Source organism: Neoarius graeffei, chromosome 26 (genome assembly GCF_027579695.1).
Source record: "Neoarius graeffei isolate fNeoGra1 chromosome 26, fNeoGra1.pri, whole genome shotgun sequence".
Lineage (NCBI taxonomy): Eukaryota > Metazoa > Chordata > Actinopteri > Siluriformes > Ariidae > Neoarius > Neoarius graeffei.
In genome coordinates this window covers 16,777,135-16,800,046 of record NC_083594.1, presented here as the reverse complement: position 1 = coordinate 16,800,046, position 22,912 = coordinate 16,777,135, and the positions used below count along the sequence as shown (strand labels likewise).

The 22,912-nt window shown below is 41.8% G+C and overlaps 1 protein-coding gene across 1 annotated transcript in view; it reads left to right on the top strand.

Moving 5' to 3' along the window:
- dock3 (dedicator of cytokinesis 3) overlaps positions 1-22,912 on the top strand; it is a 542,206-nt gene that overhangs the window by 303,005 nt on the left and 216,289 nt on the right. Inside the window, exon 8 of the mRNA XM_060909764.1 lies at positions 21,504-21,545. Coding sequence (XP_060765747.1) covers positions 21,504-21,545 — 42 coding nt within the window. The remainder of the gene's footprint in view (positions 1-21,503; positions 21,546-22,912) is intronic.

The following is a 22,912-nucleotide window of genomic DNA, read 5'->3' as shown; positions in this document are numbered from 1 at the left end:
GTTGGCAGGGAGGTGTGCTTCTCACCTTCTCCTCCTACTGCACTGACTTTTTATCCACCTTTTTCCCTTATAGAGAGTGAATTAGAAGTGAATGGATTGGTCGAGAATTCGAACCTTATTTTAAAATAATTTACGAAAGGAGTTAAATGGTGTCCGCATCCTTTTCTGCAAAATATATTGAGGAAAAAGTAATACAAAAAGGAGGAAATGACAAAAGCACTTAAGAATACAGGGAGAAAAAAAACACACAGCTGAAAAGTGTCATGCGGGTAGGGGGTGTGGGGGATGGGGGTGGGGAGGTTGTAGGACCCTTTCTTTTTTTCTTCTTCTTTAATGTGATAATGTGGTAGACAAGAGTAGAATCGTTAATCACAAACAAAATGAGAACAAAGAACCAGATGCACTGTCACAATAATAGGCTTTGGCATGCCAGAAGAATACTCTATGCTGAGCAATACTTCGTATTATGTGCAAGTTTGGAGTGTACAGATAGTCGTCGACTTATGACCTCTGCAACTTACGACCGATCGACTTTACGACCGTCTGGTTACGACTGGCGAGTGAAGCCTTTCTTAATTTATCACTCGCAAAACCCGCGGGCGTTCAGGAATGTGAACAAGCACACTTTGCCAGTCTACTTTCGTTCTAACCATAAAGCATGGATGACGCAGGCACTGTTCGAAGACTGGTTTATGAAATTTATGAGGAGAAAAAGAAACAAACAATTCAGACGAGGCTTACCATGTTTATGAAACGAGCAAATCCTCCCGCCAGCCCGAGTGCTGCGACAGCTGATGATGACGTAGACGACCCACAGCCAAGCACCAGTGATGCCAGCGGTCACTAAGTTTTGTATTTTGCGATGTTTTACATTTGTATTTTGGTATGTTTCAAACTAAAATGTTTTCTATTTGTAGAATAGGTAGAATTTGTAGAATTTCTATAGGTAATGAAATAAGAAAATGTTGATAAAATAAGACTTTAAGATGATTACAGTATCATTACACATCACAATATACTTACGTTTATTTAACATAGGCCGACTTACGACCAGATCGGTTTACGACCGGTCGGTCGTAACCAAACGCAGTCGTAAGTCTACCCATAATTGTATATACGTGCTGCAGTGGCGGCTGGTAGTCTTTCAAACAGGGGAGGCTGGTCGGTTACGATATTTCCAGATTTTAAAAGAAAAAAGAAAAAAACATCAGTTTTGCCCATACTCTTGCCTCTGATCTGGCTGATTGTTGGCAGGGTCACAAACTGTGAAATAACAGGTTCTTTTGGCCCATTAGCCTACTGTCCAATATACATGATGGTGGTGTTTGGGGGGGATATATTTTAACATTTTATATTTTAAAATTGTGGCATGTTGTTTAAAAATTGATCATTATTGAAAGCAGCTCTTTGTCAGGAACCTCAGCAGTAACAGCAGAGTGTTCTGGAATAGGCACAAGCACTGACCTTGGGGAGCCAAACATAGAGCTGGGTGCCACACATTTCATTCAATGACACTTTCCCTATATTTTACTTATTTTGACTGAGAAATGTTTTACTGACAATTTTGATAACCCTTCACTTTTAATCCAGGTCTGTAGTGTGAAATGTTCTCGGCTGTGTTTTTGTTTACAAATGTTTTCCAAATTGTAGCTGTGTTTAATTCATATCCAGAAAAATATATATTCCAATATAATATACTCAGCATAAACATTTGAAATAGATTCTATATTTTTGGTCCATCCATGACATATAACTAAACTAGCCTATTTACTGTTGTTGATGTGGGTCACTTGCTGTTAGCCAATTCACTTTCTCATACCAGGAGAGCTGAAAGGAACAAGTATTATTCCCTACCTTTTTCACCAAGTCAATTTGAGGCGTTGGTCTACCCTGCTCTTTAATTAAAATTTTTTCCTTGAAAGGAAGACTGGCAAATGGCTTCACCAAAATTAAATCAGCAATGCTTGGCATCCATGCGCAGCTTTCTTGCTAGCTGACTAGCCCCCTCAAGTTCAAGTTCAGTCACTCAAATAAACAAAATTTCTGGAACTAAGATAGCAAACTTGACACTTTATTTACAATGAAAATATATACAAACTAAAAAAGCTGGTAGAAACCATATGTAATGAATGAAATCGAAATGTAAGCTGATCTCTTACAATACACCACAGCACTTGCGAATCCGCATGGGACTGAACTGAGATTCACCGCTGCCTGTCTATATTTGAAACGAGCTGTCAATCAAAGAAAATATCCGGCCGCTTTCACCAATCACCAGTCTCCTCGCGGAAAGCTTTGCCATGTCCCTCCCACTGTGAGGCTGGGAGTCCGGTGGGCGGGCGTTTTCGCAGTATTTGTCCAATAACCGTCTTGCATTTTGAGATTGAAAAGCGCATAGCTCCCAAATACCATTGAAGTCCACTGAGGCTGGGAGTCCGGTGGGCGGCCGTTTTCACAGTATTTGTCCAATAATCATCTTGCATTTTAAGATTGAAAAGCGCATAGCTCCCAAATGCCACTGAAGTCCACTGAGGCTGGGAGTCCGTGGGAGTCCGGTTAGCGGGCGTTTTCGCAGTATTTGTCCAATAACCGTCTTGCATTTTGATATTGAAACCGCATAGCTCCCAAATGCCATTGAAGTCCACTGAGGCTGGGAGTCCGGTTGGCGGGCGTTTTCGCAGTATTTGTCCAATAATCGTCTTGCATTTTGATATTGAAACCGCATAGCTCCCAAATGCCATTGAAGTGCACTGAGGCTGGGCTGCATCGCGCTGTCACGAGGGGGAAAAACTCACACACACATTAGGCGAACTGGGGAAAGTTATAACGGAATGATTTCGCACTGGAGTTGGGTTGAGCACATATATTTCTATGATTCTGGATCTGAAATAGCAATGTTATAAGGTCGGCTATAACATAAGCCTAGCGCAATTCATCCTACACGATGTTCGTCATTTTTAGAGGAGGCTGAGCCTCCCTCGTTGTCTTAGAGCAATCGCCCGTGACGTGCTGTGGCTATTGTGCTGTAAAGACTAATGCTGTAATTCAGTTGTAACAAAGAAAACTTACATTTCAACTGATCTTCCACTGATCAAAGCAGTGCAACACGTTTCTTGCGTTAGTTACATCACTTCCGGAATGAACTCGAAACCCTTGAGTACAAACTTGATTTTAGGGAAACGATAAAAAAGTCACCTGGTGCTAGATCAGGTGGTCAAGAACTGGAATGCTTTCTCAAACAAAAACAGCATTAGTCTCATTATTTAATAGCCACACCTCGTATATAGGGTGTGAAAATGATTGAGTCCAAGTGTTCATGATTGGTAAGATGGTGACTGTGAACATGACAGATTTCCTGTAGGAACTGTGGTTTCCAATGTTTCTGGGCTACAACACATTCAGGTAGTTGTGAGTAAAGCACTGAATCCGGTGCGGACATGACAAAAACACAATTTCCGCAGCTTTCCACAACTTTCACACAAAAAAACAATTATATTTCAAATATAAATTATTGTAAAGTATAAATTCTTGGGTTTTAGTCACGTGACTTTTTTTCTTACCGATTCACTTCTGGTAAAACAGCTGGTGGTCTAGCAAACCAGAATGGCTGCCGTAGTGCAAACAGCTAGCGATAACTTATCAGAAGCCACTGTTTGCTTTAGATATATTCAGAAGATTGCTGTGTGCAATGGAATCGACCCCTACAGTCTGGGAAAGAAGGATTTGTCATACGATCTCGAAAACGACCCTTCAGTCGAGTTCCCCGACATCTCGAACTATCTGGTGTTGCAGACGTCCTTCTACACCGCAAAACAGATGAAAGCGTGGAAGAGTATGTAGGCTTACAACTGTTTTGCATGTGGCTGGGTAAAGGGCCTCGGTATCAAGTCACTACCGAATGAATCCTGTATTGTTTTTGCCTGTGTAAGTATGTTTTTTTTAAGCTTTTCGTTCACGTCTTTACAACGAGGCGCTGCAAGTTGAAGTGGAAACAAACAACAGTTGGCTTGATTCTCACTTGTGTTGGCTCTTATCTCTCAGCTAAATCATTCACAAAGATCATCAGAAACCCCTTTAAAGACCTGGATCTTAGTTAAACAAGACGGAGAAGTGATCATGGCGCATTGTAACTGTACGGCTGGGGAAGAATTTTGTCACGACCTTCATGTATATGGACTTTGTGAGGAGTAAACGAAGAAACAGCTGGGGACTTTAGCGCTTCGTGACTAAGAAAAAAAGGACTGTAAAATAACGACACACAGCAAGAAAAGTACTTGGAAAACACTAAGGACATAGCTGAGATGGAAATACAAACCTTTCACTAAGTGATCACCGCAAACTCGAACATGCTTCGACTCGGCTCCCTTCGATTTCAGTCAGAGGTTCAAAAGCCGCCTTTCTCGACGTCTTTTTGTGAAATCCTGTGTTCGTTCACCCTTTTTTTATAAGTTCACAGGGAACCCTGAAGAAACTTATCAGTTTCATGGTTTGATCGATTCAAACAACACAAGCGTAAGACATTTTTCATGCGAGCAATTCACCTTCTCTGTACAAACGCTTTGTCAGCTGAGCTTTGGTAGACCACCAGCTAAAGTTTTGAATAACTAATGAGGTAAATGTGACGTCACAAGAAACCCAAGAATATAATAAAAATCAGTCCGAGCAAAAAGATACCATCACGTCTCATTATATCCAAAAATAAAAAAAATTCCAGTGCAGGGATTGGCCAAGGATGGCTCACGTGACATAAAATAGTTCCACCATTGATTAAGCAATGTAAACTCCTCGTGACGTGAAAAATTTTAAAAATGCATGTAGTGTGAGTCAGTCATGGTATATCCTGGATATACTCTGAACTGATGTCACAATTTCAAGCTAAACAGCCGACTCGAGTCATAGCTGTGGCTCTGCAAGCATTTCTGTGACCTCTATTTATTTATTTATTTATTTATTTATAATTCTTTGGCATTAACACTTTTCATCTCATCTCATTATCTCTAGCCGCTTTATCCTTCTACAGGGTCGCAGGCAAGCTGGAGCCTATCAGGACTGAGTTTTTAGCCTAGGATTAGCTAATACATGGAATTAAGCCACATGGCATCATCACTAATAGCATGACCACACTTAGCACATTCTAGTGATTTACCAAAAATCTGTATTTTTAAAATAAACAAATACAGTATCTCATCTCATTATCTCTAGCTGCTTTATCCTTCTACAGGGTCGCAGGCAAGCTGGAGCCTATCCCAGCTGACTACGGGCGAAAGGCGGGGTACACCCTGGACAAGTCGCCAGGTCATCACAGGGCCGACACATAGACACAGACAACCATTCACACTCACATTCACACCTACGGTCAATTTAGAGTCACCAGTTAACCTAACCTGCATGTCTTTGGACTGTGGGGGAAACCGGAGCACCCGGAGGAAACCCACGCGGACACGGGGAGAACATGCAAACTCCACACAGAAAGGCCCTCGCCGGCCATGGGGCTCGAACCCGGACCTTCTTGCTGTGAGGCGACAGCGCTAACCACTACACCACCGTGCCGCCCGCGTTAACACTTTTAATTTGGATTTTTGTTTAATGAGGGATATAAATCTAATATACCATGCACTGAGAGGCTCTGGTAATTATGGATTTTCTTCAGTGACTGGCGTAGTACTATTTTCTTTGAGGCTGCCCCTCACAAATAGTACTATCCCAATCACCGAAGAGAATCCATAATTTCAACTGGAACATCTCAGTGCATGGTATATTAGATTATTATATATGTACACCAGTTTCTGATTACTTCCGCCAACATTGTTGGAGAAGGTTATGTTTTTGCCTCTGTTTGTTTGTTTGTTTGTTTGTCTGTCAGTCTGTTCCCAATGTAACTCAAAAAATAGTGAACGGATTTTGATGAAATTTTGAGCAAAGGTGAGCCATGGGCCAAGGAACAATTGATTAGATTTTCATTCAAATTTTGATATCTGTGTGGATCCAGGATTTTTTTTTTGTCTGTTCCCAATGTAACTGAAAAAGTAGTGAACAGATTTTGATGAAATTTGGTGTACAGCTTTAGTATTATCCGAGGTTCAAGTGATTTGATTCTGATGTTGATAAATGTGACTTGGTGGAGGTATGCATTCTACCGAGTGCCATTCTAGTTATCCCCCCGGCATGTAATACTGGGAGATGTAGCTATCGCTCTGTCCGTCTGTCTGTCCGTCATTAAAAACATTTTAGTTTCAGGAGCATAACTCAAAAACTATTAGGAATTTTTTTCACAAAACCTGAAGGTTATGTTAAGTGATTAGAGGAGTTGTGCCTTTTGACATTTTGGGATTTCTGAGATTTTTATTTTTTCCGTATTCCCATGGCAACCAATTCAACCTAGGAAAATTTGGAGTGGGGTTTCATGCGGGGGCCGGGGGGATATGTCATCTCCTAATGACTCTTGTTTTCCATTTGTTACAGGATCAGATCAAATTATTATTTTTTTCTTCAGTGTCTGATCCACCCTTTTTTTTGGTATCAGCTTGATAACAATCTTGGTTAGGAAATTGGTGCTTTCTCTCATGTTAATCCATGGCGCTGTGGGGAAAACTACTAATACTGTCACATCAGCACTGGAATCTGTGCCAAACTCCAGTTCCCACAATACCCCACGTCCTACAAACATGGATGCTGAGAACTACAACACCAAAACACTCTCTCACTCATGGTCCACTGATTACTAATCAGGCACACCGAGACTCAATCACCTCACAGCCACACACTACACTACAAAAGACTGTTCATTCACTCAGAAATCATGATGTGTCTTTGTAGTTAATGTTACCAAGCCTTGCTTATGCTGGTTATCAGTTTTGGGTGTTTTATTATTTTGCCTGGCTCTTGACCTTAATTTTTGGATTTGCCTTTGTATGTTTTGCCAATCTCCTGACCCAATCCCTGGTATTTTTTAAAAAAAAAATTGGCTTTTCTCCTGCCTCATGTTTTTGAACATTGTGCATATATGTTGTGCAATAAACTGTCTTTTACTGCACTTGCATCCTCTTCCTGCCTATTTGTGACAAATATAACTAGACTGCATTTCCACAGAGAAAATGCAAACTGTGCTTGCTCAGCTTTGGCAGAACAGCTGACATGCTAAGCCTAACATGCTAAGAGCTAGTATGCTAACATGCTAATGATTAACATGTTAACAATTAACATGCTGATATCATGTGTGTGATGGGTGAGTTGGCCTGAGGTGCCATATGAAGTTTGGTGGATGTGTGGTGAAGTGTTACTGAGCAGAACTCCATTCATTTGAATGAAGCCAAAAATCAATAGAAGCCTATAGAGGGAAAAAGGGATGCATGAAAACCAAGGAAAAGATGAGTGCAGGTCTCAGATGAGGGGATGGATGTGTGTGGGGACTTGGCCTGAGGCATCATGTGAAGTTTCAGGAAGTTTTGTCAGTCGGTTGAGAAAACTAACGTAGAGTGAAAGTTTTTCTCCTGAAACTCCTTTCATTTTCAGTGGGGCCAAAAATGAATGGAAGTGAATGGAGAAAAAAGGGATGAACGAAAAGAAAGGAAAAGATGAGTGCCGGTCAGAACCAATTTTCATGTATGTGTTGGGGGAGTTCGCCGGAGGTATCACATGAAGTTTGGTGCATCTTCGATGAAGTGTGTCCGAGCAGGATGATTCGATTCGTGAGCCCTATTCATTCTCTATGGGAAAAAAATTACGGAAAAATGGCAAGAATGAGAGAATGGGTGCATCAATCCAAAAGCTGTATACAAGCACACTACACTGGTTCAGGTCGGATGTTTCAGAGTTGGAACGGTGTCACTATCTCAAAAGCTATAGGAGGAGTAACGGTTCCAAAAAATGAGTGAGCTCATCTCATTATCTCTAGCCGCTTTATCCTTCTACAGGGTCGCAGGCAAGCTGGAGCCTATCCCAGCTGACTACGGGCGAAAGGCGGGGTACACCCTGGACAAGTCGCCAGGTCATCACAGGGCTGACACATAGACACAGACAACCATTCACACTCACATTCACACCTACGCTCAATTTAGAGTCACCAGTTAACCTAACCTGCATGTCTTTAGACTGTGGGGGAAACCGGAGCACCCGGAGGAAACCCACGCGGACACGGGGAGAACATGCAAACTCCACACAGAAAGGCCCTCGTCGGCCCCGGGGCTCGAACCCGGACCTTCTTGCTGTGAGGCGACAGCGCTAACCACTACACCACCATGCCGCTGCGAAAATAGAATGTTGGATAAAAATCTTTTCGGATGACATCAAAACACAAGAAAAATTTTACGTTTGCACAACAGAGAGGAAAAAAAAAACTTAAAATGCCTGTGTTTCATGAAACAGAATCAGAGTATTGTACAATAATCATGGGCGTCCTCTTCATGGAGCTGATGCAGGAGTGGCCAGAATATAATAGATCAAAATATAATTATTAAATGTTAAAATAACCATTCAACCAGAGTAGCCCCAATGGGACAAAAAACAACCTTTTTACAAGTGAGCCCTGGCCAAGGAGGTAACACAATAGTTACTACAAACAACTTTCAGACACAGCAAATATATATGGGACATCACAATAATAGAAACAAGAGACTTGTAACAACACTTTAAAACAAGACCAAGCATAAACGGCTGTAGTGTGTCGCAGTGATATCTAGATATCAAAGTCATTTGGTGATGGTATCACGCCATGCCTAGACCAATAACCAACTGCACCATTTGAATGCATACTATTTTTGTCTCATTTGTTGAACTGGGTTCTCTTTATCTACTTTTAGGACTTGTGTGAAAATCTGATGATGTTTTAGGTCATATTTATGCAGAAATATAGAAAATTCTAAAGGGTTCACAAACTTTCAAGCACCACTGTGGCTGCCCACTGCTCTGGGTATGTGTGTGCTCATTGCTCACTTGCATGTGCATGTGTTTGTTCACTGCTTCAGATGGGTTAAGTGCAGAAGAGGAATTTCACTTTGCTTAAGTCTGTGCTTGGGTGTGCGTATGATAAATAAAAGGCTTCTTAAAATGCCATTCCACCATTGGATGTATTCTTTGGCATAAAATACAACATATTTTATGACAACATGACTAGACAGAGAAATCTTTTAGCTTCAAAATGATATATCAAACATAATTTTTTGACAGGCGGCACGGTGGTGTAGTGGTTAGCGCTGTCGCCTCACAGCAAGAAGGTCCTGGGTTCGAGCCCCGGGGCCGGCGAGGGCCTTTCTGTGTGGAGTTTGCATGTTCTCCCCGTGTCCGCGTGGGTTTCCTCCGGGTGCTCCGGTTTCCCCCACAGTCCAAAGACATGCAGGTTAGGTTAACTGGTGACTCTAAATTGACCGTAGGTGTGAATGTGAGTGTGAATGGTTGTCTGTGTCTATGTGTCAGCCCTGTGATGACCTGGCGACTTGTCCAGGGTGTACCCCACCTCTCGCCCGTAGTCAGCTGGGATAGGCTCCAGCTTGCCTGCGACCCTGTAGAAGGATAAAGCGGCTAGAGATAATGAATGAATGAATGAATGAATGAATGAATTTTTTGACAACGACAAGTATATTAATTTTGCGACCAAAGTCACCTACCCTTTTAATTTCCGTGCGGTAGTGAAACGTGATGTCATCGGCAGGTTCCCCTTCTTGTGTACCACGTCACGTGTGACGTGGCACAGATTATCAGCAGTGGCGGATAGAACGCGATTTCCACTTGTCGATTGCTGTGCCGATATTCACCATCGACCGTCTCCTTTGGGCATCACTTGCTATTTTCCTTCGCTTCTTTTCCGAAGCTGACAATCGCGTTCTATCCGCCATTGCTGATAATCTGTGCCACGTCACACGTGACGTGGTACACAAGAAGGGGAACCTGCCGATAACATCACGTTTCACTACCGCACGGAAATTAAAAGGGTAGGTGACTTTGGTCGCAAAATTAATATACTTGTCATTGTCAAAAAATTATGTTTGATATATCATTTTGAAGCTAAAAGATTTCTCTGTCTAGTCATGTTGTCATAAAATATATTGTATTTTATGCCAAAAAAATACATCCAATGGTGGAATGGCACTTTAAAAGTATTTCATTTGAGTGACATGAAAATGAAAAGTTTCCTGTTGAAAAATGTCAGATACCGATGATATACTTGAAATAGACTCGCAACAACCTAACTACCTTTCCTGATGCTGGATTGACTGCAGGTCAGCCACAAGTGACGTGAAAATCATCAGTGATCCATTCACGAGAACATCTGATCAGTGCGTCTGCTGAATGAATAAATATAAGTTTAAAGTGATATTGGAAATTTGTGGCAAAAGCAGCCATTACGCGCCCGTGCGCCAGCACTGAGAATAAAACAGACTGCATAACAACACTCTTGGAGAACCAACTTCTGAAACTTTTGCTGTAATGTGTTGTGTTGGCGTGTTCGAGTTTCAGTTTGTGGGAGGAAGAGGAACTCCTTGCCAGTACCGAAAACACAATCCAAAGCACACAGAGCTGTAAAAACCTCCGCAGTTACCTGCCTTCAGGCAACACTCAACCAAAGAGTGCTACATAAGAAGAATTTTGGGTTACATTTGGAACTTCTGGAGAAGTTTGGTTTATGTTGGTATGTCTGGATAGCAGAATATTACAATTGGGTATCTGGATTGTTTCAAAAATGAATACAATTAGATGAATTAAAAACTATTTTTTTTATTGTCGAGCCCCAGAGGAATGCATGAGAACTTTCAGTCCTTGGTAGAAGCGGGTGAGAATTCCCGGGGTGCTCGACTATTTATTTATTTATTTATTTATTTATTTATTTTTATTTATGTATTTGTGTATTAATTACCAGTAATTGCGAGTCTGAAAAATTAATGAAATAAAAAATGTATTCCTTCCAGGCAAGGTGAAGATTTAAACTCTCAGAGAACAACTGATCCAAAATACATAATTTTTTTTTTTTTTTGGGGGGGGGTTAAGTGCTGCATTTAATAATAATCAAAGCAATTCTTCTTTCCAAAAGCCTTTTATCTTTGCGCAGCTCTACAGGCAGTGTATTAATGTTTTCTTTTTCCTCATTATATTTTAATGACTCATTTGCAATTTCGGATTGAAATGGTGTCGTATCAAAGGAGTCATATACTGTACTATCAAAATTGGAAAAAGCTTTCTAAAACAGGACAGGAGGGGGGAAATCAAACAATTAGGGGAAAAAATGACAGCAATCACATAATAATTAGGAGTAGACATGAGAAAAAGAAAGAAAGAAAGAGAGAAAGCACGGACGAACACCATGTCTAAATTTCCTCTCGATTGCATAAAAGTTCAAAAATATGTAGGACATGCTTTCTAACTTCACTGTTAGGCACAATTCAGGATTAATGGGTCCCTCAAGGCATGCATTTAGCATTGCTAATGATAAAATAACCAAGAACAGAAGGAAGATGCTTGTTTTCGGAGTGTTTCTAAATCAGGAGGTCCCCTGCTGGAGCGAGGATGAGGCCTCGCTAGCTGTCAGGAGTTTGTGATGTCTGCACCTTGCTGTTGTTTTAATCTGTGCCAAAGTTACACAATTGGAACACGATAAGATAGCACATAGTCAGGTTTAATGTTGCGTTCAGTTGCATGTCTCTATTGGTGGCTTTGCAGAGGGGGGTCTATGCTGATTTATTCAGCGCACACACAAAGCCTCAAGAGGAGGAACATATGCTTGGTAGTAGAGCTTCATAATTCACTCACAATCCTGCAGCAAATTGTGTGTGTGTGAGTGTGTGAGTATTAGGGCTGTGCTGCAATCTGGCATAAATATATCACGATTCTTGAAGACATTTTAACAATAGATGAAATGCATCGTGGGGCGGCACGGTGGTGTAGTGGTTAGCGCTGTCGCCTCACAGCAAGAAGGTCCTGGGTTCGAGCCCCGTGGCCGGCGAGGGCCTTTCTGTGCGGAGTTTGCATGTTCTCCCCGTGTCCGCGTGGGTTTCCTCCGGGTGCTCCGGTTTCCCCCACAGTCCAAAGACATGCAGGTTAGGTTAACTGGTGACTCTAAATTGACCGTAGGTGTGAATGTGAGTGTGAATGGTTGTCTGTGTCTATGTGTCAGCCCTGTGATGACCTGGCGACTTGTCCAGGGTGTACCCCGCCTTTCGCCCGTAGTCAGCTGGGATAGGCTCCAGCTTGCCTGCGACCCTGTAGAACAGGATAAAGCGGCTAGAGATAATGAGATGAGATGAAATGCATCGTAATATGTATTTAGGTTTGTGAAGAAAATGTCACCCCTGGTTCAATAAAGTGCCATGTTCTCCCCATGTGTGTTTCTTCTGGGTTCTCCAGTTTCTTCTCACCTTCCAGAAATATAGTGGGTGGATTGATGACTCTAAATTGCCCCTAGGTGTGAATGTGTGTGCAAATGTGTGTGTGTGTGTGTGTGCATGGTGCTCTACAATGGACTGGCGTCTCACATCGTGCACAGTGTTCCCAGGATAGTTATTTCATTTATTTGTTAGTAAGGAAGGAAGGAATAAAGTGATGCAATATATAAAAATAAACTAAAAACTATTTTGTATTCCAGGTATATTATTCTTGGCTTCTTTTTATTATTTCAACCAATTAACAAGGAATCAATTACTATAAAAAAGAAACTTCAGTATAAAAATGTGTGTGTGTGCATGAGAGAGAGAGAGAGTTGACCAGAAAGCTCATTTCTGGATGCAGTGACATTACCCAGTGTTAAACAGCAGTCTTTTTCCTCTCCCTTGAAGGGAGCCTATAATGCCCTCACTGCTGCATGAGGCATGCTGCGGGGGAGAGGGAAAATACTCCTGCGAGCCAGTAACAAGCCATCTATAGCCTGATACCAATCCAACATGGTTGGAAACCTTTAGGATACCAAACATTGCAAAGTCGCAACGGGCAAACTGGCAGTGAGAAATCCTTCACAGCTATAAACTCTCGGCTGCATTATTTACCCAAGTAGCTAACCCACAGTTCAGTTTCTTTCAGATTCGGCATGGTGTATGCCTTATTTTCAACGCTACTTTTGTATAAATCAGGTACCCCCTTCCACACGATCCGTCTCCGACTTCCTGTTTCAAAAGGAAATACAGTCCATTTAACAGTTATTCCACGAAATCAAATCATACATGAGCTGATAGACGAGGTGCGTAGCTCTGAAAATCTGATGTTGTTTTAGGTCGTATTTATGCAGGAATCTAGAAAATTCGAAAGGGTTCACAAACTTTCAAGCACCACTGTAATATAAGCATGTGTAATCAATATCCTAGCTCTCAAGTCAAGAGTACATCACAAAACTAATTGATGCCTCCTTGTTTTCTGTCCTACCAACTTCAGTCTGGAGCCATGGAAATCAATCAATGTCCATCAAGATCAAGGAAGTACCAGTTCTTTAAATGTGATCAGAGTAACTGAGGAAAAACGAGGCTTTAAGACTAATATTTCTTGCTTGAAAACAAGAAACGTCAGACAATGACTCAGTATTAACATTTAAGCAAGGACATCTCGTTTGTGGGCGGCACGGTGGTGTAGTGGTTAGCGCTGTCGCCTCACAGCAAGAAGGTCCGGGTTTGAGCCCTGTGGCCAGCGAGGGCCTTTCTGTGCGGAGTTTGCATGTTGTCCGCGTGGGTTTCCTCCGGGTGCTCCGGTTTCCCCCACAGTCCAAAGACATGCAGGTTAGGCTAACTGGTGACTCTAAATTGACCGTAGGTGTGAATGTGAGTGTGAATGGTTGTCTGTGTCTATGTGTCAGCCCTGTGATGACCTGGCGACTTGTCCAGGGTGTACCCCGCCTTTCGCCCGTAGTCAGCTGGGATAGGCTCCAGCTTGCCTGCGACCCTGTAGAACAGGATAAAGCGGCTAGAGATAATGAGATGAGATGAGATCTCGTTTGTTTGTTCTCGATTCTTCTTGTCCTCTCTTCCTTTTTCTTGGAGAGAGGAGCTAAGAAACGACAAAGGGAAACAAGGAAAGGAAACGAGGAGGTGCAATTTATGGAACATGAAGCACTCCATGTCATGGGCGCTTTCACTGAAGTCCTGTTGGAAAGATGCTTCAAATGGAGACCGCCCACAACAGCTATTTGTAGAATGGTTCCAAATTGAAAAGTATTTGACATGCAAGTTTGTTCCTTGAAGGACGGAGACTTCGGAGTGTGGAGGGCTTCGTCATGATCACTTCAGTATGAAGGTTAAATACATGTAATTAGAGAGGAGGCGGGGCTTCCTGCTTGTGTTGGTAAACAAATAGCATGAGTCTGTAAAAAGAAATAAACGGAAAGAGGTTTCATTTAAGGCTGATTAAATCACCCACTGTGATATTATTTACTCGAGAGCACTTTTTTTATTTGGATGATAAAGCGATGAGAGCACTCATCAGGATGGAACGAGCTTGGATGATAAAACGATTATGACACGGAAAGACATTTGTAAATAAATGATTACTAATTAACGTCACAACCATTTCCGAGGTGTTTTGCTAAAATTTTGCTCAAACAGTTTTGTTTTGGTTTTTTTGTCACCTAGCTCGAGGGTGTGTGTTTTATGTATGCCATGTTTTAATTAAGCATGAAGTGAGTCTGCATTGGGAGTTTGTGCATTTGTGTGTGATAGAGCTGTCAGGACAAATATTTCACTTCAAGAGCTCATGTTCTACTTTCAGCCTCCGAACATATCACGTTTTGCAAACTTTTCTGTGTCACTTCATGTCGGAAACATTTTCCCTTTTTTGGGGGGATTTTTTTCCCCTCAGTTTTCTCCCTCATTTAGTCATGGCCAATTCCTACCTGACAGATCTCATCACATGACAGCTACCAACCAGGGAGGACAAAGGTTCTCGCATGCTTCTTCTGAGTCACATGATGTGGGGACATTCCACCGAATGGGTGCCATTTGCTTGTTGTACCACTCCCAAATTAAACGTAATTTGTTATATCTTTTCAACACTGATTATAACAACACACATATTTAACTATTCAAAATGTGTATTGGTCAACCTCAGGCTACGTTACAAGGTTTGGAAGTCAAAGATGGCTGCATTTTTTTCAGTCCTGTTACCAAAACTCTGAAAGTAACAGGACTGAGTTTTTAGCCTAGGATTAGCTAATACATGGAATTAAGCCACATGGCGTCATCGCTAATAGCATGACCACACTTAGCACATTCTAGTGATTTACCAAAAATCTGTATTTTTAAAATAAACAAATACAGTATCTCATCTCATTATCTCTAGCTGCTTTATCCTTCTACAGGGTCACAGGCAAGCTGGAGCCTATCCCAGCTGACTACGGGCGAAAGGCAGGGTACACCCTGGACAAGTCGCCAGGTCATCACAGGGCTGACACATAGACACAGACAACCATTCACACCTACAGTCAATTTAGAGTCACCAGTTAACCTAACCTGCGTGCCTTTGGACTGTGGGGGAAACAGGAGCACCCGGAGGAAACCCATGCGGACAACATGCAAACTCCACACAGAAAGGCCCTCGCCGGCCACGGGGCTCGAACCCAGGACCTTCTTGCTGTGAGGCGACAGCACTAACCACTACACCACCGTGCCGCCCTAAACAAATATCATCTAAGAAATAATTTAAGTAACAGGACAGTATGTTGACATTGACCTTATCAGTCAAAGTTAAAAAATCATCAAATATACAGAAAAGTAAATGAGAGAACTAACTTTTGGTCTTCTCATGGCCTTCAGAAGACACAGCTGATGTAACTTCCTGTTGAACATGTGATTTATGGAATGTTCCAAATTTGTCAGATGGGGTAATATGTTTGGGTAACAGGACTGAGTGAAAACCCAGGGACACGACTAAAATCTCTCATCTCATCTCATCATCTCTAGCCGCTTTATCCTGTTCTACAGGGTCGCAGGCAAGCTGGAGCCTATCCCAGCTGACTACGGGCGAAAGGCGGGGTACACCCTGGACAAGTCACCAGGTCATCACAGGGCTGACACATAGACACAGACAACCATTCACACTCACATTCACACCTACGGTCAATTTAGAGTCACCAGTTAACCTAACCTGCATGTCTTTTGGACTGTGGGGGAAACCGGAGCACCCGGAGGAAACCCACGCGGACACGGGGAGAACATGCAAACTCCGCACAGAAAGGCCCTCGCCGGCCCCGGGGCTCGAACCCGGACCTTCTTGCTGTGAGGCGACAGTGCTAACCACTACACCACCGTGCCGCCACGACTAAAATGTGTATTTTAACTAAGATATTGTGGATTTCTTATGAAAAAAATATATTTAAACCATGGATAGGATATGGAGTCACACAACAGTGCAACAGTAATACTGTTTCTGAAGGATTTTAATCATAATATTTCATAGTTAAGTATAAAGTTAGAGTGCGGGGACAGGTAACACATGCTATTTTTCAGTGTTTTAGGTAGTTTTTATTAATCCTTACAATTATATATCTTAAATTTGAAATCAGATCAATGTGCAGGACATTCAGCGTAATAAGGAAATGTATTTTAAAGTACATTTTTATGTGCATTTATACATATAATTTTCTAGGGACGGAAATGTCACCGATTCGGTGGAATGGTTCATGTACGTATCTTTTTGAACTGCAATGTCAGGGCCAGCGTAACACTCAGAGAAAAAGAGGAAAGCATGTCTGCGTATGAGCTCTGACACCTATGATTGGCTAGTGTCGCTGTAATTGATAAAGAGTATGCCACTCCTCCTTCCCTCTGAGTACAGGCCATGGAGCTGTTCTATGATAAAGGAGAGCTGGCTGGTGAACAGAACAATACTCATGAACATTGGCCTGCCAGTTCATCAGGATTTGAACTTGCGATCTCTGGATGACAGGCCTTTTTGGTTGTGCCACTTAGGAAACATTTTCAAGAACAGAAACTTGAACAATAGTTCCAGCTTCAGGGGTTATATTAATTCCATGGTGTGACATGACAGACATTTCGCAGATGCTCTTATCCAGAACGACATACAACATACCCAGAGCAGCCTGGGGAGCAGTTGGGGGTTAGGTGCCTTACTCAAGGGCACTTTGGCCATTCCTGCTGGTCCAGGGAACCAAACCGGAAACCTTTTTGGTCCCAAAGCTGCTTCTCTAACCATTAGGTCATGGCTTCCCACATGCCCTCATTCTAATACATTATTATACTCCTGCTCCAAAGGAGCAGGGGTATACTGGTTTACCTCTATCCATCCGTCCATTCATCCATATCTCCATATTTCCGCCCATCTGAAACACCATTTTTCTCAGCAACCACAAATCACAGCCACTTGGTATCAAACTTCAGCTTGGGGTTCTATACCGTGTGTAGACCGTTTTCAGGTCTGCCCCACATCGACTTCCTGTTTACCAACTGAATGTATTTGTGAAACATATAGTGTGGGTTTACAAAATTTTCGTAACACTTTTCTCAGCAACTACAAATCACAACTGCTTGATATTTGGTACCGAGCTTCAGCTTGGGGTTTTATACTGTGCATACCATTTTCAGGTCTGTGCCACATCGACTTCCTGTTTACCGACTGAATGTATTTACAAAGCATATAGGGTGGATTTTGACGCTATTTCAAGAAGCAAAATGCTATTTCAAAATGACAGTTTACCAGGATGCTATTTGAAATCCCTGGGGAGAGACACTGCTCTTTACTTACTTGTTTCAGGGTTCATTATTTGTTGACGTCAACATTCATAACAAGTGTCCTATTCCTTCGATTGTTTGCTGTAGAACTTTGAGTGGGTGGGTGGAGCACAGAAGTACGGCAGGCCAGAACTGAGTTTCCAAAAACTCTTTATTGTAACACTTTTCAGCGTTTTCACTCTCCCAGACACTCAGACACACGCACACACACATCAGCCGTCTGGTTGGGGAGAGAGCTCTCTTCCTCTGCTCTCTCTCTCTCCTCATATAGGGCGTGGCCACTGGGAAGGCACACAAACACAGGTTAATTGACATCAGGTGTAGTGATTCTGCCACTTACCTTCCCTGACTCCGCCCTCCGGTCACAGACCGACGCTTGACCATGACCCTGTTGCCACATTTGCATTCTGATATAAGCAAGAGCGGGGGGGGGATACGTAAGTGAGCAGTAGCTCACAGTTGATCTTGTTTATTGTTTACACTATTATAATACACATGGGAACAATGTAGACGATGACTTTCATGGTGAATGACGCTCAAAAAACAAAAATACTCATAAAAATTGGTCTGCCAATTCCTGTTCACCAGCCAGCTCTTCTTTATCATTCAACAGCTACCAACTGAGGTGGGGTTTACATTAGACCGTATCAGCGGATCATCAGATTAACGTTTTTAAAACGATTAGCGTTCACACAGCAACGCCAATACACGATTCGCGTGCACACAGCAACGCCAATACACGGATACGCTCGGCTCCGCAGGCATCCTGCGCTCCAAATCACTCCGCCCTGAACAGCGAGTGCCCTCTGGAGGGTGCGCACTCCGGCCCTGCGCAGCTCACAGAGCGCGCGAGTGAAGTACACGAGCAGTGATTCGGGACTGAGCCGCTGTGTGTGTGATCTCAGTGCATATCGGGCATGCGCGTCACTTACCACTTGCAAGTGGAAGGATGTCAAGCCTAAAGACAATCATAACTACACAATGGGCAGTATTTGCATCAGTATTTGCAATATTTTCATACTTTTATACTCTTTAATGAAAGGTGATACAAGGCGGAAGTCCGCGCCGTTTTTCAGCAGTCGCGTCACATGACCAACGCCAGCGAATCAGGAAGGTGGATGTCACAGTGACGTTGTCCAATGACAACGCCAGCTAGAGCTCAGCACAGCGTATCCGTGTATCCGCGTATTCTCAATGTTTACACAGCACCGGACCAGACACGATCTGGATTGAATACGTGGACCCTGGCGGATTCCCGTTTCCCGGCGTTTCCAGGCGTTTTAATGTAAACGGACAGTGCATCCGCAAAGAAAACGAGACAGATACGGTCTAATGTAAACTTGGCCTAAGCAAGCTACCACATTCTTTTGAACTGCTATTCATGCAGCTTCACAAGGCAGTATAACACACTTGAAGGAAAACTCTTTCTGCCCTTTTCCACATGCATGAGCTCACAGATGCCTATGAATAGATAGCATCTCTATGATTAACAGGGGAGAGAGAGAGTAATCCATCCCTTCCATCCAAAAAGCATAGAATTTTTGTTCCCTTGGCTTCTGGCCTACAGATGGCTGTGGCATCACCAAGATTTTATTCATCATTTATTGAAGGAATCTCCAGTGTTTGCACTTTGAAACAGTCAGAGGTAACTGTAAGAGCCGTTCCATTAAATGGATGATTTGATATTTTCTTGGGAGCATGACAAGCTGAGAGATGTTTGGTTTTGTTTCTGTTTATTTTTTTCCCCCTAGTATCTAACTAAGATCTCTAGTTTTGCACATGCTCCAAAGCGTTAAGTCATAAGCGTCATAAGCGTTAAGTCAACCCCAATTCCAAAAAAGTTGGGATGCTGTGTAAAACAAAAATAAATCACAACGTGATGATTTGCAAATCCCAGAAACCTTATATTTCATTGAAAATAGTACAAAAACAACACATCAAATGTTGAAACTGAGAAATGTTATTATTTTTTGAAAAAAAAAATGCTCATTTTAAATTTGATGCCAGCAACACCTTTAAAAAAAGTTGGGACAGGGACATGTTTACCACTGTGTTGCATCACCTCTACTTTTAACAACACTCTGTAAACATTTGGGAACTGAGGAGACCAACTGCTGTAGTTTTGCAAGAGAATTCTTCCCATTCCCAGTCCCATTCTTGCCTGATGTACAATTTCAGTTGCTCAACAGTTCGGGGTCTCCTTTGTCGTATTTTGTGCTTCATAATGCATGAAATGTTTTAAATGGGAGACAGGTCTGGACTGCAGGCAGGCCAGTTTAGCGCCCAGACTCTTTTACTACGGAGCCATGCAGTTTTAATATGTGCAGAAAGCAGTTTGGCATTGTCTTACTGAAAGAAGGAAGGCCTTCCCTGAAAATGATTTTGTCTGGATGGCAGCATATTGCTCTGAAATGTGTATATATCATTCAGCATTAATGACGCCTTCCCAGATGTACAAGCTACCCATGTACCGTAATGTGCACTAATGCACCCTCATACCATCGCAGATGCTGGCTTTTGAACTGTGCACTGATAACAAGCCGGATGGTCCCTCTCCTCTTTAGCCTGGAGGACGTGGGGTCCATGATTTCTAAAACGAATTTCTACTTTTGATTCGTCAGACCTCAGGATAATTTTCCACTTCGCCTCAGTCCATTGTAAAAGAGCTCGGGCCCAGAGAAGGTGTTGGTGTTTCTGGATATTTTTCATATCTGGTTTTGGCTTGCATTTGTGGATGCAGTAATGAACTGTTTTCACAGACGATGATTTTCTGAAGTGTTCCTGAGCCCAGACAGTGATTTCTACGACAGACACGTGTCTGCTTTTAATGCAGTGTCTCCTGAGGGCCTGAAGATCACAGGCATCCAATGTCAGTTTTCAGCCTTGTCTCTTGCATACAGAGATTTCTCCACATTCCCTGAATCTTTTAATGATATTATGTACCATAGATGATGTGATCCCCAAATTCTTTGCAATTTTACACTGAGGAACGTTATTCTTAAATCGTTGCACTGTTTGCCCACGCAGTCTTTCACAGAGCGGTGAACCCTTCCCCATCTTTACTTCTAAAAGACTCCGCCTCTCTAGGATGCTCTTTTTATACCCAATCATGTTCCTGACCTTTTGCCAATTAACCAGATTAGGTTAGCATTACACAACTTTTTCAGTCTTTTGCTACCTGTCTCAACTTTTTTTGCAACATGTTGCTGGCATTAAATTCAAAATGAACATATATTTTTCAAAAAACAATAAGATTTCTGTTTCAACATTTGATATGTGGTCTTTGTACTAGTTTGTGCAATGAAATATAGTGTTTCTATGATTTGCAAATGATCACATTCTGGTTTTATATCTGTTTTACACAGCGTACCAACTTTTTTGGAATTGGGGTACAAGCACAAAACGTGCAAAGTGGTTTTGTTTAAAAAAAAACCTAAAAATGTAATCAACGCTGACACTTTCGGGTCATTTATTATTTTCCTATAACAGCATGTCCCATCATATTAATTAAATTCCTTTCAGTATTCAGCAGTGTTACTATGTTTACTTGCTGCTCTGAAAAGATTTCTGAAACTCGGTGTGTGTGTGTGTGTATGTTTCTTCCCCATATGTCACTGTGTTTTATTCAATCAGGTTTGGTGTTATTGCCTCAGGTTTTCCCCCCACATCCACTGAGACACAGCTGACAACGCAGTGCTATTCTCCTGCTAGGCATTAAGCACAGCAGACACACACATCACTGAGGATTTTTTCCAAGATATGGTTTCAAGAAATGCGTATCTGCTTTCACATCTTTCTCTTTCTTTCTTTCCTTCTTTCCCTCCTTCCCTCCCTCCTTTTCTCTCCTAACAGCATCTGTCCAGCAGACACAGTGTCCAGCAAAGCACATCGCAGGTACACAAATCTCTTCCTTCCTGCGTCAGTAAAGTCACCACCTTTCACAACAGTTTTTCTTCACACTGAACTGAACAGTCTGACCATTTTATAGGTCGTTGCTGTCTTCTGGCTAAAACCTGACACTCCACCTGGTTTTACAGCTTGTTAGCACTTTGTTAAAGAAGTTTAACATGAATTCGAACCTGTCCAAGTTGAGTTCATCTCAAGGTTCATTTAATCTATTAATGCTTATTCTTGCACATCATTTTTCACTCATAGAAAATATAGCACACATACAAGCTCATGAATGAGTATCCTATTTTCGTCACTAAGACAAGGCGTAGTCAGTCTTCGCCAGTGGATTGCTGATATTTTTGTATTTATTTATTTATTTATGCACATGATACAACATCTTATTAAATATGCATATATTTGCATCCTTTATGAAGCAAACGATTAGCCTTTGCATCATGTTACAGTTAAATTGTTTAGCATTTAATCACAAACACATCATGCACTGTAATAAAAGTAGTTATATGGCATTTTTCAGCATAAAATTTATCAATCATATACAGTATATAAATTCACCAATTATTGATGTTGAGAAATTCCTGGGTAATAATCTTTGAAATATGGATAAGAATGTACTTGTAAAATTTCCTTAATACAGGTCAAGTAGAAACCGAGTTCTTTGGTTTTGAACAAAAAAAAAAGAGAGAGAAAAGGAGTTGAAAAATAAATGTTGTTTAATGTATTTTCACACTAGTTAATGTGGTTCATAAGGTTTATAAAATAAATTGATGTACATCCTCATGACACGTACACTGGCATAAAAGGAAACACGCTTGTGGGTGGAGCTTAAGACTTCTTTAAAGTTGCTATAGTGCCTTGCAAAAGTATTCATCCCCTTGGTGTTTGTCCTGTTTTGTCGCATTACAAGCTGGAATTAAAATGGATTTTTGGAGGATTAGCCAAAACCATTTGATTTACACAAAATGCCTACCACTTTAAAGGTGCACATTATTTTTTTTTTTATTGTGACACGAACAATAATTAAGATGAAAAAACAGAAATCTGGAGTGTGCTTAGGTATTCACCCCCTTTCGTATGAAACCCCTAAATAAGAGCTGGTCCAACCAATTCACTTCATAAGTCACATAATTAGTTGATTAAGATCCACCTGTGTGCAATCAAAGTGTCACATGATCTGTCACATGATGTCTGTATAAATCAACCTGTTCTGGAAGGACCCTGACTCTGCTACACTACTAAGCAAGCAACATGAAAACCAAAGAGCCTCCAAACAGGTCAGAGACAAAGTTGTGTTGCCGTATAGATCAGGGTTGGGTTATAAAATATATCCCAAACTTTGAATATCCCACAGA